This window comes from Sus scrofa, chromosome 5 (genome assembly GCF_054392235.1).
Source record: "Sus scrofa isolate SSC_HxYL_T2T_F1_AM1 chromosome 5, Sscrofa_HxYL_maternal_Yorkshire_Landrace_v2.0, whole genome shotgun sequence".
In the NCBI taxonomy this organism is placed as follows: Eukaryota; Metazoa; Chordata; class Mammalia; order Artiodactyla; family Suidae; genus Sus; species Sus scrofa.
Window position 1 is genome coordinate 37051753 of NC_139387.1, and position 14016 is coordinate 37065768.

Genomic DNA, 14016 nt, shown 5'->3' on the forward strand with positions numbered 1-14016 from the left:
AGGCCAGGGATCAAACACACATCTTCATGGATACTGGTTGGGTTCTTAACCTGCTGAGCCACAATGTGAACTCCTCAGTAAACCATTCTGTAAGCAGACGTGCTGTCATCTAGGCACTGCTGTTCCCTTTATAGAGCACAAGCAGAGTAGATGAGCATAAATCTGAAGGAGTCTAGGAATCTTGGAATGGTAAATGAGAATTGGCTTCAAATTCAGGTCAACAGCTGCATAATAACTCCTAGCAAGAGATCCAGCCTGTCCTTTGAAGCTTCGAAGGCAGGCATTGGCTTCTCCTCTCTGGCTATGAAAGTCCTAGATGGCATCTTCTTCCAATAGAATGCTGTCTTGTCTGTGCTGAAAAATCTGTTGTTTGGTGTAATTACCTTCATTAATGATCTTAGCTAGATCTTCTGGATAACTTGTTGGAATGTCTGCATCAGCACTTGCTGCTTCACCTTGCACTTTTATATTTTGGAGATGGTTTCTTTCCTTCAACCTCAGGAACTAACCTCTGCCAGCCTCAAACTTTTCTTCTGCAACTTTTTTTTTTTTTGGTCTTTTTAGGGCCGCACCCTCGGCATATAGAAGTTCCCAGACTAGGGGTCTAATTGGAGTTGTAGCTGCCAGCCTATGCCACAGCCACAGCAACAGGGGATCCAAGCCGCGTCTGCGGCCTCCACCACAGCTCACGGCAACGCTGGATCCTTAATCTACTGAGCGAGGCCAGGGATTGAACCACATCTTCATGGATAGTAGTCAGATTTGTTTCCCCTGAACCACAACGGGAACGCCTCATCAGGTTTTTTAAGCATGGAGCCAGCCATGACTTTGATAGTTCTGTCTCCTGCCTGCACTTCAATTCCACATTTTCTACCACTGAACTCTTTGTTCTGTGGTTCATCATCCAAAACTCAGCAACTTGCTCAACTTTTCATTTCCTCCAGACTTTTGGTCAGCAATATCATTATTCTCTTTGGCTAGAAATTTAGTGTCATCCTGCCAGGTTTTGGGACAGCAGAGTATGACCCCTTGTTCACCCATAGGGGCCTTGGGAAGTGCTTGGTACTCTCAGTAAATTTTCACTATCAGTTCCTTGAAAGATAGATTTCTTGCCTCATCCATCTCTTCCCCCAACACTCTAAATCCCATCACTCTTCCTTCATTTCTGCCTTTCATTTCTGGTTTCCTTAGAAAAGGACTAATCCTATCCATTCTGTCCTTTGTTTCTCCTCTACTAATTCTGCCAAGAGGATTTTTTCAAAACAGGGCCAAAGAGAAGGGGGAAAGTTGGTCCAGAGGAGGCTGGCCAGACTTCTTATAAATTTGCTCATGGTGGTGCCGTTAACAACAGTTTCAAGCAATTTTACCTGCATATATCCTCCCCCTCTGTCCACTGCCTACACTGTCCAAAGCCCAGATTCCTTTGCTTGACTTTTCTTTCTTTTTTTTTGCTTTTTAGGGCCATACCTGCCGCATATGGAAGTTGTTCCCCGGTTAGGAGTCAAATCAGAGCCACAGCTGCAGGCCTACACCACAGCCACAGCAGTGTGGGATCCGAGCTGCGTCTGCAACCTACACCACAGCTCACGGCATGGCCGGATCCCCCACCCACTGAGCAAAGCCAGGGATCGAACCTGCATCCTCATGGATACTAGTCGGATTCATTTCTGCTGCACCACAACAGGAACGCCTCCTTTGCTTGAAATTTAAGGAACCTCAATTTCTTATTTTTTTTTTTTCTTTTTCTTGGTTTTTATGCAAGTCAAACTTACTTCCTCTTTTTCAAACAGCCCTTTACTTTTTTGCTTCTGGACTTTTTGGGTAATATTTTTCTTGTGCCTGGAATATTCTCCTCTGTCTTAAATTGTCTTACTATCCTTCAAGGCACAAGATATTGTCTGATTCTCTCTGAGACTCTTGTGAACTGCCCAGATATTTGCTGAGCAACTCTGTTTTTGAAATCGTATAGCACATAACTAACTGCTCCTTCCAAGTTGCATAATTTATCTTTTCATGCTATTTTCTCCATTTCTTGAGATTTTCTTTTATCCTGCGGCAAGCATACCCTTTTACAACCAGAAACCTCACTATATTTGATCTGATATTTTTTTGAGCTAAACCAGATCCCTGAAGATAAGGTTAGCAATTAAATTAATCAATTAAGTGACCACTATGTTTAAGGAAGATTCCTTTCTAGTAGGCTAGGGCATGGAAGAAGGGAAAGATACACTATTTTTAATGGCCCCACCCCCAGCATATGAAATTCCCCTGCCAGGGATTGAATCAGAGCTAGCCATAGCTGTGGCATCCCAGGATCTTTTAACTCACTTGGGCAAAGGGTGGGGGCATTGAACCCGAGCCTGGGCAGAGACCACAGCTGCTGTAGTCAGACTCTTAACCCATGTGCCATAGAGGGAACTCCAGGAAAGATAATTTTATTAAACAATTCCTCCTTCATAAAGAACTCACTTTTTCCTGGCCCAAAAAGAAGCTGTTCTTTGCAGTGACTGCTTTTTGGGTTGTACCAGCTCAATTCTCGTGTCCTGGCTCATTTCGGAGACTGCTACACCTATGTGCCAAAAGTGGCAAGTAAGTGAGTCAGTACTGAGTGCCTAATATATAAATAGATTTTTTTTTTTTTGCTTTTTAGGACCACATCTGTGGCATATAGATGTTCCCAGGTTAGGGGTCGAATGGGAGCTGCTGCAGCTGCCGGCCTACACCACAGCCACAGCAATGCCAAATCTGAGCCACCTCTTTGATCTACACCACAGCTCAAGGCAATGCTGGATCCTTAACCCACTGAGGCCAGGGATTGAACCTGCATCCTCATGGATAATAGGTTTGGTATGGCTGAGCCAGCACAGGAACTCCTAAATGCCTAAATAGATATTTTTAATGGGAGTGAATGCATACATTATATAAACAAACCTAAATATTCTAAACGCTTAAAGTAGAAAGTGACCCTTCTTTATCTCCCGCCCCTTCTGTAACGGTAACCACGAGTCTTATTCCTCCGGCTAGAATATTGAATACATCCCTGAGCAAGCCCATATTGTGCTATTTTTAATCATACTTTTAAAAAAGTTTTGAAATAGGTCATTTTTATACAACTCCAGCAGCTGGCGGTGCGGGCTTAATATATCACACAGCTGTTAAATTTGGTTTCTTTTTCGGTAGCAGCACTTAGATACCCATCTGCCTGAGTTTCCACCGCAGTGGGGAGGTGTAAACACACGAAATACAAAAATAGCAGAAGGATAGTCTCAAGCTTGGCGCGCGGAACCAGGTGGTGGCGGGAAAGACCAGGGCGGAGCTCAACCCAAGGGAACTCGCCCCTCTCCAGCTGCCCAGGCCGAGCGCCGAGCTTCAGAACCGCCCCCTTCTCCAGGCAGCCCGCCCCAGCCCCGCCCTCAGTGGGCGGAGGCGGTGGAACCTTGACGCGCGCGCAAACGGCCGGATGGGCCGCGGCTTCCGGCGCGCTGGGCTCGGACAGTAGGGGGCGCGCAGCTGGCGCACTTCAGCCAGCTCGGCACCTTCTGGGGCCTGTGCGGCTCGGTGTGACTGGAAAGAAAATGGAGCAAGAAGCCTAGGCCGAGGGGTAGCCCTCACCCCTCTGATCGAGGTCCTGCCGCTTACGCCGCCAGGAGCCTCCTTCCCCGGACCTAGTGCGTTCGAGTGCCCCGGTGGCCTGGGCCTCGCGAGTGGAATGGTAGCCGAGGCCCAGGGCCTCGGGTTTCGGGGCACCCCGTGAAGGGAACTGGGGAACCTCGCGGGACTCCCCCCGACTCCAGGAGCGGAAAACCCCAGCGAGCTGCAGGTATCGACCTGGAAGCGTGTGGGCAGTTCTGGGTTTGCTCTGTGACTTGGGTCTTCCGACTCGCTCTCGTCCCTCGCCTCTGTCCGCACGGCGCCTTTGTGCATTTCGTGGTGGGGGGCTCGGGGCACGTGGGTGTGTGAAGGTTTTGTTGGAAGGGGCCGAGGACGGCGTCGCTGGGGAGGTGGGCGGGGTTTCGGGCCGGCGCTCCTAGCGGGCGGGGGGAGCGGGGGGGGGCTGGGAGGGGGGCTCCGCCGACAGCTGGGATAAAGGTCACGTGTGCGGGGGGCGCTGCCTGGCGGCCGGCAGCTTCCCGGCCGGGGGTCAAAGTAATGACAGGTGCCTGTTCGGTAGCTCGTATGAACCGGGAGCTGAGTCTGGGCGAGACTGGGCTGGTTCTGTGGGCAGGTTGACTCAGCTTTTCCTGTTGGGCTGGTCAAGTTCGGACAAGTTCCTAAGTCTGCAGTAGAAGGAGCTAAGCCCTGACTTGTCTCCAGTTGGGGCTATTTAAACCGTGCCTTTCCCCAGCTGTATTCAGTGGCTGTTGGAGAGCGATACCTGTGGTCTTCAACGCGTAGCAAGTACTTTATGCTGATCCAGGTGAGGACCCACTTGCTAAGGGCTTTACTTTGAGTAAAGCATTATGTGTCTCCTTTTTATATGATTTTTGTCTTTTTTCACAGGTGTTTCATTATTTCAAGTTTTTATCGTGTTTTTTTTTTTTCCCTATTCTTAGGCAAATGTGCAATACCAACATGTCTGTGTCCACTGATGGTGCTGTAAGCACCTCACAGATTCCAGCTTCGGAACAGGAGACCCTGGTTGGTATTTTTGTCTCCAGTGTAACGTCAAAAGTTTTTTTTTTTTAAATCTTATAAGGTGATTAGCTAAATTCCATAGACCCAATGACAGCCTGGCTCTTTAGGTAAAATTGCGGTACATTGCTTAAGTTCTGCCACTCAGGCATAGTTGTCAAGCAAAAGTTAACTGTCAGACTCAGTATTTATCTTCTTGGCTTTTTACCACACTGGATTTAGAAGTTAGTTTCATTACATTCTTAAGCATGGATGCTGAAGTTGTTTATTTTTTGAGGGATATTTTTTTTCTATTTTGACCTATCAGTATTTAACTTTTAAAATGGTTTCTAAAAGTCACAGAAATAATTCATGCTTGTGAAGATACAGGCATTACAGGAAAGTGCAGTGTAAAAACTGAAAATTCCAGTCTTCTCTTTTGACCATGTCTCCTTTTTAGATCTTTTTTGTGTGCATACCCATGTAATATATGCACATATGAGTTTTAATCTGTGTTCTTTATGTTTTACTATAATGGGATTAAAGGTGTTTGGCAAATAGCATCTATTATCAGTAAGTAAACTCTGCAGAATTTTTTTTAACAGCTGTATGCTAATCCGTAGTATTAGTATGTCATTTTAAAATTTATGATCGATTTTAAATTGCCTTTAGTTGTTTTTTGTTTGTTTGTTTTTGTCTTCCCATTGGCATATGGTGTTCCTAGGCCAGAGATCAGATCTGAGCTTCAGCTGCAGCCTGTGCCACAGCTGGGGAAATGCCAGATCCTTAATCCACTGTGCCAGGCCAGGCTGGGGATGGAACCTGCATCCTAGTGCTCCTGAGATGCGTCTGATCCTGTTGCACGCCACATTGGGAACTCCCACCTTTAGTTTTTGATGATTACAGATAGTGCTGCTTTGCGCATGTCTTTAACACAAGTGTTATGTGAATATTTCTGTCAGAGAGACTTTTATACACATAGAACTCCTGGGTCCTAATTGTACACATTTCATTGCTGCTGATAACATGCTAACCAAAAGATTGTAATAGTTTTCCCCCCTCTGCCAAAATTGGATATTATCACTTTATTATTACTTTGCCTTTTTTGGGGCAAAAGATATTATATCATTGTTTAAGTTTGTATTTCCCTAATCTCTGGTGAGGTTGGGCATCTTGTCATTTGTTTCTTTTGGGATTTGTGTCTTATTCACTCTTTTCTTTTAGGCGTATTTTTTTCTTAGTAATTTGTATTCTCTGTGTTTCAAGTGTATTTAATTTATATCATTTACAAATGTTGTAATTAAACTTTGCTTATGTGGTCTTTTTCTCATTGAGAACATTTTTATAAAGTCAAGTTTGACTTTTGTTGGCTTTTAAAATTTCATATCATGCTTTGGAAGAACTCTCATACCAAGATTATACAAATATATTACTCTATTCTAATATTTAAGGTTTTTACATCTAGGTCTTTTCTCATCTGGAATTTTTTGTTGTTGTTCTTAAATGTAAGATTAAGAATGGTATTCTTGGAGTTCCCATCGTGGTGCAGTGGTTAACAAATCTGACTAGGAACCATGAGGTTGCAGGTTCAATCCCTGGCCTTGCTCAGTGGGTTAAGGATCCAGTGTTGCCATGAGCTATGGTGTAGGTTGCAGACGCGGCTTGGATCCCACGTTGCTGTGGCTGTGGTGTAGGCCGGCAGCTGTAGCTCTGATTCAACCCCTAGCCTGGGAACCTCCATATGCCGCGGGAGCGGCCCTAGAAAAGACCAAAAAAAAGAATGGTATTCTTTCTCATAGTTATGAATGTGTGTCTTCTAAGTCTTAATAGAAGCTAATGGCTTTCTAGTGCAGCTTTTTACTTTGAGTTGTTTTATGTAGTTTGAAGTTAATATAGCATATATAAAATTTTAGGAGAAAAAAATTAACTTTATGTTTTTTGGGCGAATTCATTTTTTGAATAGCTTGAAAGTAAAATGCATACATAAGCACTTAAGAAAAAAATGGGTGATCGAAACAATTAATGGCTTATACTACATTTGTTGTGTTTTAAATTTTTCAGTTACTAAATAATATTTCTGTTGATTGGCTAGAAATAGACAATTTTCTTTTTTTTCTTTTTTCTTTTCTTTTTTGGCCACACCTGTGGCATGTGAAAGCTCCCAGGCCAGGGATGGAGCCTGCTCTGCAGTTGTGACCTGCACCACAGCTGTGGCAATGCCGGATCCTTAACCCATTGCATCACAAGGGAATGTCTGGCAATTTTCTTAAATCTAGTTTTAAGAGTTAGATTCCCAAACTGGGTTGCTGTCAGATTTCAGAAGTTGGGACAGGAATATATTAAAGGGAGATACAGAGACACCAGTCTGTGTAGGGGTGGCAAGCTGTACAGATACTTGAGTTTTCAAGGTTTTGATACAGCAGCAGAGTAGGACAAGGAGCATAAACACATTATAGCCCTGCCCTCTTGCCAGTTATTTCTCAGTAAAACTTTAAAAGCCTCTAGAACAGAGTCAGGCAAACTATAGCCTATGGACCAAATTTGGCCTGTTGCCTACTTTTGTAAATAAAGTTTTATTGAAATGCGGCCACACACATTGGTTTACCTGTTATTTATGTTTCTGTGAGAAAACCTTTGAAATACTTATCTGGGTATTTATAAAGAAAAAATTAACTCCTGATCTAGTTGGGTGGTTCCTTGAATACAGGTCACATGTCTTATTTGTCTTTTTGTGTGTGTGTGTGCAATATCCAGCACTGTCTGGTGCATAGCAGAAGCTCAGTAAATGTTTGTTAAGTAGACCAACTAAAAAGGCAGCATATTACAATGGGAGAAAAATGCTGTCTTGGGTAGTCCATTTACAGTTGAGTTAGTAGGGTAATAAGCAGATAATAGGAATAGCTGGAAGAAAAAGAATAATTTTCATTGCCCTAGCATGGATACTGTTTTTGATTGCAACTGATGATACTTGAATATTCTGTGATTATTTGCATAATAATTAGATCCCCCAAAGACAGTCTGGTATTCAGTTTATATAGTCTATTATTATTACATTTAGTGAAAACATTTTATGACATTTCTCAAGGTCTAACCTTATGAGAGTGTTAAGCATTGTGTCTGCTACCTGTATTGAAATTCTTTATGGACAAGTTTCCTGCAGGGCTTATAGTTCTGGAATAGTTTGGAAGTATAATAGCAACTCTTTGTTCTTTATAGGTCAGACCAAAGCCATTGCTTTTGAAGTTGTTAAAGTCTGTTGGAGCACAGAAAGACACTTATACTATGAAAGAGGTAAGCTGAATTAAGAGTTAAAAAAATAACTTAATGTCTTACTAGTTACTTAAAGCAATGGGGAGAAATTGGCCATGTAGATAGATTTTCAATAAGCAGCAATATTAAGTATTATGGTCATTTGGATTATAATTTGAAGCAGAAAATTCTATTTATACATGAATTTCATTTCTCAGCCAGGAATTCGGATGAAGGTAAACTTCGTAGGGGTTCTTAGCCTTTTTATGCTATGAACCTTCTTGGCACACTGGTAAAGTCTTCTCAGACTATTAATTCCTTATTAGAATCATGTTTTTAAATGCATGAAGTAAAATATATAGGATTACAATGGAAAAAATTACATTAAAATATAGTTAGAATAAAGAGGTTTGTGATATGTGCTTTTAGCAGGATCTAATGTAATTTAGAAATGGGTATAATTGATATTTAGAGATGTTTATATCAAGCATAATATATGAAAGATGCTTGTGATTTTATTGGTGACAAAATCACAGTTATTGTTAATACTTTGTGATTTGTTGCCTGTATTCATAATTGAAGGAAAAGCTGAATTTCAGTTAAAAATCAGTGAAAATAAAGGTAGAAATTTCTTTTCCATCCAAATTAATGGACCCCCTGAATTCTATCCAAGGACTTCTTGGGCATCCATGGATCCCAGGTTAAGAACTTCTGCACTAGAGATACATGAGTACAGTATACTGATCTTTCTGGGAGAGAGGTGAGCTGATTTGTGAACATATGTTCTATTTAATGGATACATTTCAATGTATTGTTCTCTAGCTTTAAATTTGTGCACTGAAGGATGCTTTTCACTGAGAGATTGGGTCATCTTGGGCAAAATTTCGATGTGAGTGAAATGTGCCTCTTCCCCATCTCTCGCACTTAGTTTATGAGGCTCAGATTGCTTAAAACACTGAAGTACCTTCTCTACATCAGAAAACTGGGCAGGGAGAGATTCCAGACCCATTTCCTTTTTAGCCACACTCAGAAATTTCCTTATGGGATGTTTGGTAGAAGGAGTCTAGGTTCTCTTCCTTCTTCCCTTTCCCACTGTCTGCCATCTCTCCGATCTATAGTCATGTAGGAATATTCCTTTAAGTCTGAAGCCTGCTTTGCCAATTAAGTCTGTAGACAGTACCTGTAGGGAAGTGTCAAAGTAAATTATGTTTTTAGGGCTGTTAACTTGGATTTGACTTTATATTATTATTATGTAAACAGTTAAGGAAACAAAATATGAATTTAGTAGTAGATGGAAATAAAGAGAAAATTGATCAAGGCCATCGTGAAGACTTGGAATGCTTATGCTAAACCATTTCACAGTGATGTATATATTGATAGTTTTCAGTTGTAGGGTCTTCGTTCTATGGTAAAGGGAGAGTAATGAAAGCTAATATGGGGTAGTAGGAAGAACACAGGACTAGGAGTCAGAAGACCAGGTCAGTTTCCTTATTTCTCACATGGTGGATAATAATTTTTTGAAATCTCAGGAGAATGAGACAGTACTTGTAAAAAGTACATTGTAAAACACCATATGTATTTAGGTGGTGGTTGTTAATAGGTTTGTATGTGGATGTCTTAAAATGTATTGCCTACTTTGTCTTCATGGAGCACATGGAATATAATTTACCTGTGTATGCATAATTCAGGATCATTATTTTCATTATTTGTTGTATAGATTATGTTGATTATCTTCGAGGGCTTACTTCATTCATTGAATTCTCCTAAACTGCTCTGTAGTTGTAATTGATCATTATCTTGTCTTCCTCATCTGTGATGACCTCAGAGGCTATCAAGGTATATGGTGTCCAGGACTATTTACTGAATGACTCCAGGTCACTGTTTTATTTCAGTACATGTTTTTGATTCTGCAACTTTTTGTTATCATTGGTTTTGCATTTTACCTCCTTTTCCTTTTTTCTTAATAAGTAGCATCTAGATACCTGAGCAGCGTTAAAGTCTGCCAAAAAAAAAAGACACATTTTAAAGTTTATTTAAGTAAGTCGGAATTGGTAGCTCTACTTCCATCAAATTAAAGGGAAAAGTTATAAAACCAGCTTTTTGTTTTTATAAGAGTACAGAGTGATTGTTATTCTAGGTGGTTATCAACGTGGTTGCTGGTTGTTTAACCTTTTCAGGTAAATGAGATAGTGAATATATTTGAAAGTAATATTTAATTTTCTTTAATGCTCAGAAATCATATTTCTATTTCAGGTTATATTTTATCTTGGCCAGTATATTATGACTAAACGATTATATGATGAGAAACAACAGCATATTGTATATTGTTCAAATGATCTTCTAGGGGATTTATTTGGAGTGCCAAGCTTCTCTGTGAAAGAACACAGGTAAGTTCTATAGTCTGTTGTAAAATGCCAACAGAGCATATAGTTCACCTCCGTTCTCACTCCCTCTTGTCAGAGAAAAACTTGTCTTTTTGCCTTTTCTAGGGCCATACCTGCGGCATATGGAGGTTCCCAGGCTGAGGGTCGAATCGGAGCTGTAGCTGCCAAGCCTACACCAGAGCCACAGCAACTCAGGATCTGAGCCGCGTCTGCAGCCTACACCACAGCTCACGGCAACGCCGGATCCTTAACCCACTGAGCAAGGCCAGGGATTGAACCTTCAACCTCATGGTTCTTAGATTCGTTAACCACTGAGCCACGACGGAACTCCATGAAATTTAATTTTTTAGTAATATAGTCTATTGCTTGAGAACCTTAGTTCTGGAATCTTACAAACCTGGGTTTGAGACCTACCTAATTCAGTCACTGACTAGCTATGTGACTAGGTGAATTGACTTAAACCTTGTTAAACCTTAAGTTTCCCCTGAATGTGAAGTAGGAATAATATAAATTCCTTATGTGAGGTTATAAAGAGACAGTGTATGAAAAACATAGTGTTTGGCATGTGGGAAGCATTTACATACTAGCTGCTTGCAAAAGGCTTAAATTTGATCCCCAGTTACGTTGGAGAGGATGATGATGATGTCATATACCATTATGGCACTTAATCACCTGAATTTAACCCAGATAACATTTCTAGAATGACTCTCCTGGGAACCGAGGACTTTTTTCCAGTCATTCTTTACATTTTGAATGCCTTGCTTCATTTGGTTTAGCACTGTTAGTGTTTTTGCAGTGTACCTTAAGTGGGATGAATACTTTTCACCTGAAGCAATTAACTAGATTCTACTAGTATTTAATGTTCTATAATATTATAGCTAAAAAGATAAAGTGAGATATTTATAACTTTGAAAGAACTTTATTATTCTAAGTATATAATTATAAGTTTAGTTCTTTATTGAACGTTAGGAAAAGACAGAAAGTTAAGGATAGTGAAAAAAAGACTATAGTTTGTCATCAACAGATATTTGTACTGTCATTTTTATATTATGCGCAAATGTGTTTTAGCCCAGTTGTGAACATACTATATTTAATTTCATCCTCCTTTTTAATTTATCATATATGTATCTTTCCATTGACAGACCATTTCTGTTTAATATTTATTATTTTACTCTTGGCCTTGGGATATATTTTAGTTTTATAAATTTAAGAGATAACTAAATTGATAATTTTGCACTGTTTGAGTGTTGAATCTTTTTTTATTTTTATTTTTTTGCCTTTTAGGGCCACACCCATGGCATATGGGGGTTCCCAGGCTAGGGATCGAACTGGAGCTACAGCTGCCACAGCACAGCAACTACCAGATCCGGGCTGTGTCTGCCACCTACACCACACCTCATGGCAACACTGGATCCTTAACCCACTGAGCAAGGCCAGGGATTGAACCCACAACCTCATGGTTCCTAGTCGGATTCGTTAATGCTGCACCACAACAGGAATGCCGAGTATTGAATCTTGATAATGTTTTGAGGTTCTGGTACTAAAAGCACAGATGTATGATTATCTTTGATTTGAACTCTAATGTGTTGAGAGGTTAAACACTGGGGAAAATACTGACTTGGAAAAAGGACATAAATAGGAGTATTGATTTTTGTGAGATTAAGAAACTGTATCATCAGTCCTAAGGGTAAAAAAATTATTGGGATTGGCACTTTCCCCTTAACCTTGAGAAATAGAAATTATATCTTCTTACCAATAAACATTCTGTAAAATCATTAGTAAATGAAAAAGAAAAATGTACCATGACTTCAGTGAATATTGGCATAAGTGAATTGTTTTCCTATGCTCCATGAGAGCAGAGATTTGTTTTTGTTTCATCCTCTGTTTCCCCCAATTTCTAAAATAGTCACTGGTATTCAGTCTGATTTAAATGACTACTATATTCTAATAATTTTCAGTGAAAATCCTTTAGATGATTGGTCCAAGATTGATGAAAGTCAGAAGTATAATCAAGTTCTTAAATGGTGGGTTTGGCGTAACATACTACTTTTTGGCTAGGCTACTTCTATGCACAGAGCTAGGTAATTTTTTTTCTTTTTTCTTTTTTTTGCTTTTTAGGGCCATACTTGTGGCATGTGGAAGTTCCTAGTCTAGGGGTCCAATTGGACCTAAAGCTGTCAGCCTGCACCACAGCCAAGCAACACGGGATCCAAGCCACATCTTCGACCTAAACCACAGCTCACGGCAGTGTGGGATCCCCAACCCACTGAGTGAGGGCAGGGATCGAACCTGCATCTTCATGTATGGATGCTAGTTGGATTCGTTTCCGCTGCACCACAACGAGAACTCCAGTAATTTCTTTTTTATTTGAAAGTAAATACATCAACCTGCCTCCTATGTTTACACCAGTTCTTTGGGAACTTTTGGTAAGGCTAAACAAGGCACTTTTTAGGAAACAGATGTGAAATCTTTGAGCTAGTTGCATAATCATTGTGCAACTAATTATTATGGTGCTTTTTCTTTTTCTTTTTTTTTTTTTGTCTTTTTGCCTTATCTTGAGCTGCTCCCGCGGCACATGGAGGTTCCCAGGCTAGGGGTCTAATTGGAGCTGTAGCCACCAGCCTATGCCAGAGCTACAGCAAAGTGGGATCTCAGCCACGACTGAGACCCACACCATAGCTCACAGCAATGCCAGATCCTTTGCCCACTGAGCAAGGCCAGGGATCGAACCCTCAGCTTCATGGTTCCTAGTTGGATTTGTTAACCACTGAGCCACGACGGGAAACTCTTGTGGTGCTTTTTAGAGTCTAGAAACTTGTCAATATTTGAATGTAGAGATGTAAAATTTGGGTTGTCATGTGATAGTTTATACTGATATGCATTTACAACTCTAGTTTAATACATTTTTATTTTAAAATGTATCTTTTTTTCTCTCTATAAGGAAAATATATACAATGATCTACAGAAACTTGATTGTAGTCAATCAGCAGGGTAAGTAAATTTTGAATGCCATAAACATAAACTATAAAGATATTTTACAGACTTTTTGTGCATGTGCAGTCATTTTATAATTGTGATTCTCTTTCAGAGTTGCTCTAATTGTATATTTAATTGTAGTAAGGGTATGCTAAATTTAATAGGAGGAAGTATGTATGAACCAAAATAACATAGTACTAAGGCTCTTAATGTACATTTGCACTTTGTAAAGTTAAATATCCTCTTACGTCAATTTAAGCCTTAATCTGTTAGAATTTATTTCAAAAGATAAATAACTTCAAAAGCGTCTGCAGAATAGAGATACGATCAAACCTTGAAACATATATTCAGAGACTTTGGGGAGTAATACAAATACCTCTGTAGAACCATTTGGATTGGTCCTTTTCTTCTGTGTGTTTTTCCTTTTTATGCCTGTACCGGCAGCATATGGAAGTTGCCCGGCTAGGGTCCGAATTGGAACTGCAGTTGCATGCCTATACCACAGTCCCAGCAACGCAGAATCTGAGCCTCTTCTGCATCCTACATCGCAGCTTGCAGCAATGCCAGATCCTTAACCCATTGAGCAAGGCCAAGTATCAAACCTGCCTCGTTATGGACACTATGTTGGGTTTTTAACCCACTAAGCCACAGTGGGAACTCCTTGTGTGTTTTTTATAATAGACAAAACTTTGTTTACCAATTTATTCAGGTGAGTGACATTGTACTTCCCTTCCTTTAGATTTGTAGCTGTTAACTGGTTATTGTTGGGTTATATATCCCTTTGATAGAAAATCAG

The 14016-nt window shown here is 40.5% G+C and overlaps 1 protein-coding gene across 13 annotated transcripts in view; it reads left to right on the top strand.

Moving 5' to 3' along the window:
- Positions 1–3464: 3464 nt before the first annotated feature.
- MDM2 (MDM2 proto-oncogene) overlaps positions 3465–14016 on the top strand; it is a 71103-nt gene continuing 60551 nt past the window's right edge. For 4 of the 13 annotated variants that reach the window (XR_014845106.1, XR_014845105.1, XR_014845109.1 and 1 more), the window contains exons 1-5: positions 3486–3820; positions 4554–4638; positions 7828–7902; positions 10114–10247; positions 13186–13235. Coding sequence is in view for 9 of the 13 variants with exons in the window: in XM_085024352.1 (XP_084880478.1) it covers positions 4558–4638; positions 7828–7902; positions 10114–10247; positions 13186–13235 (340 nt within the window). In the remaining 4 variants the exon portion in view is untranslated. 13 annotated transcript variants of the gene reach the window in all.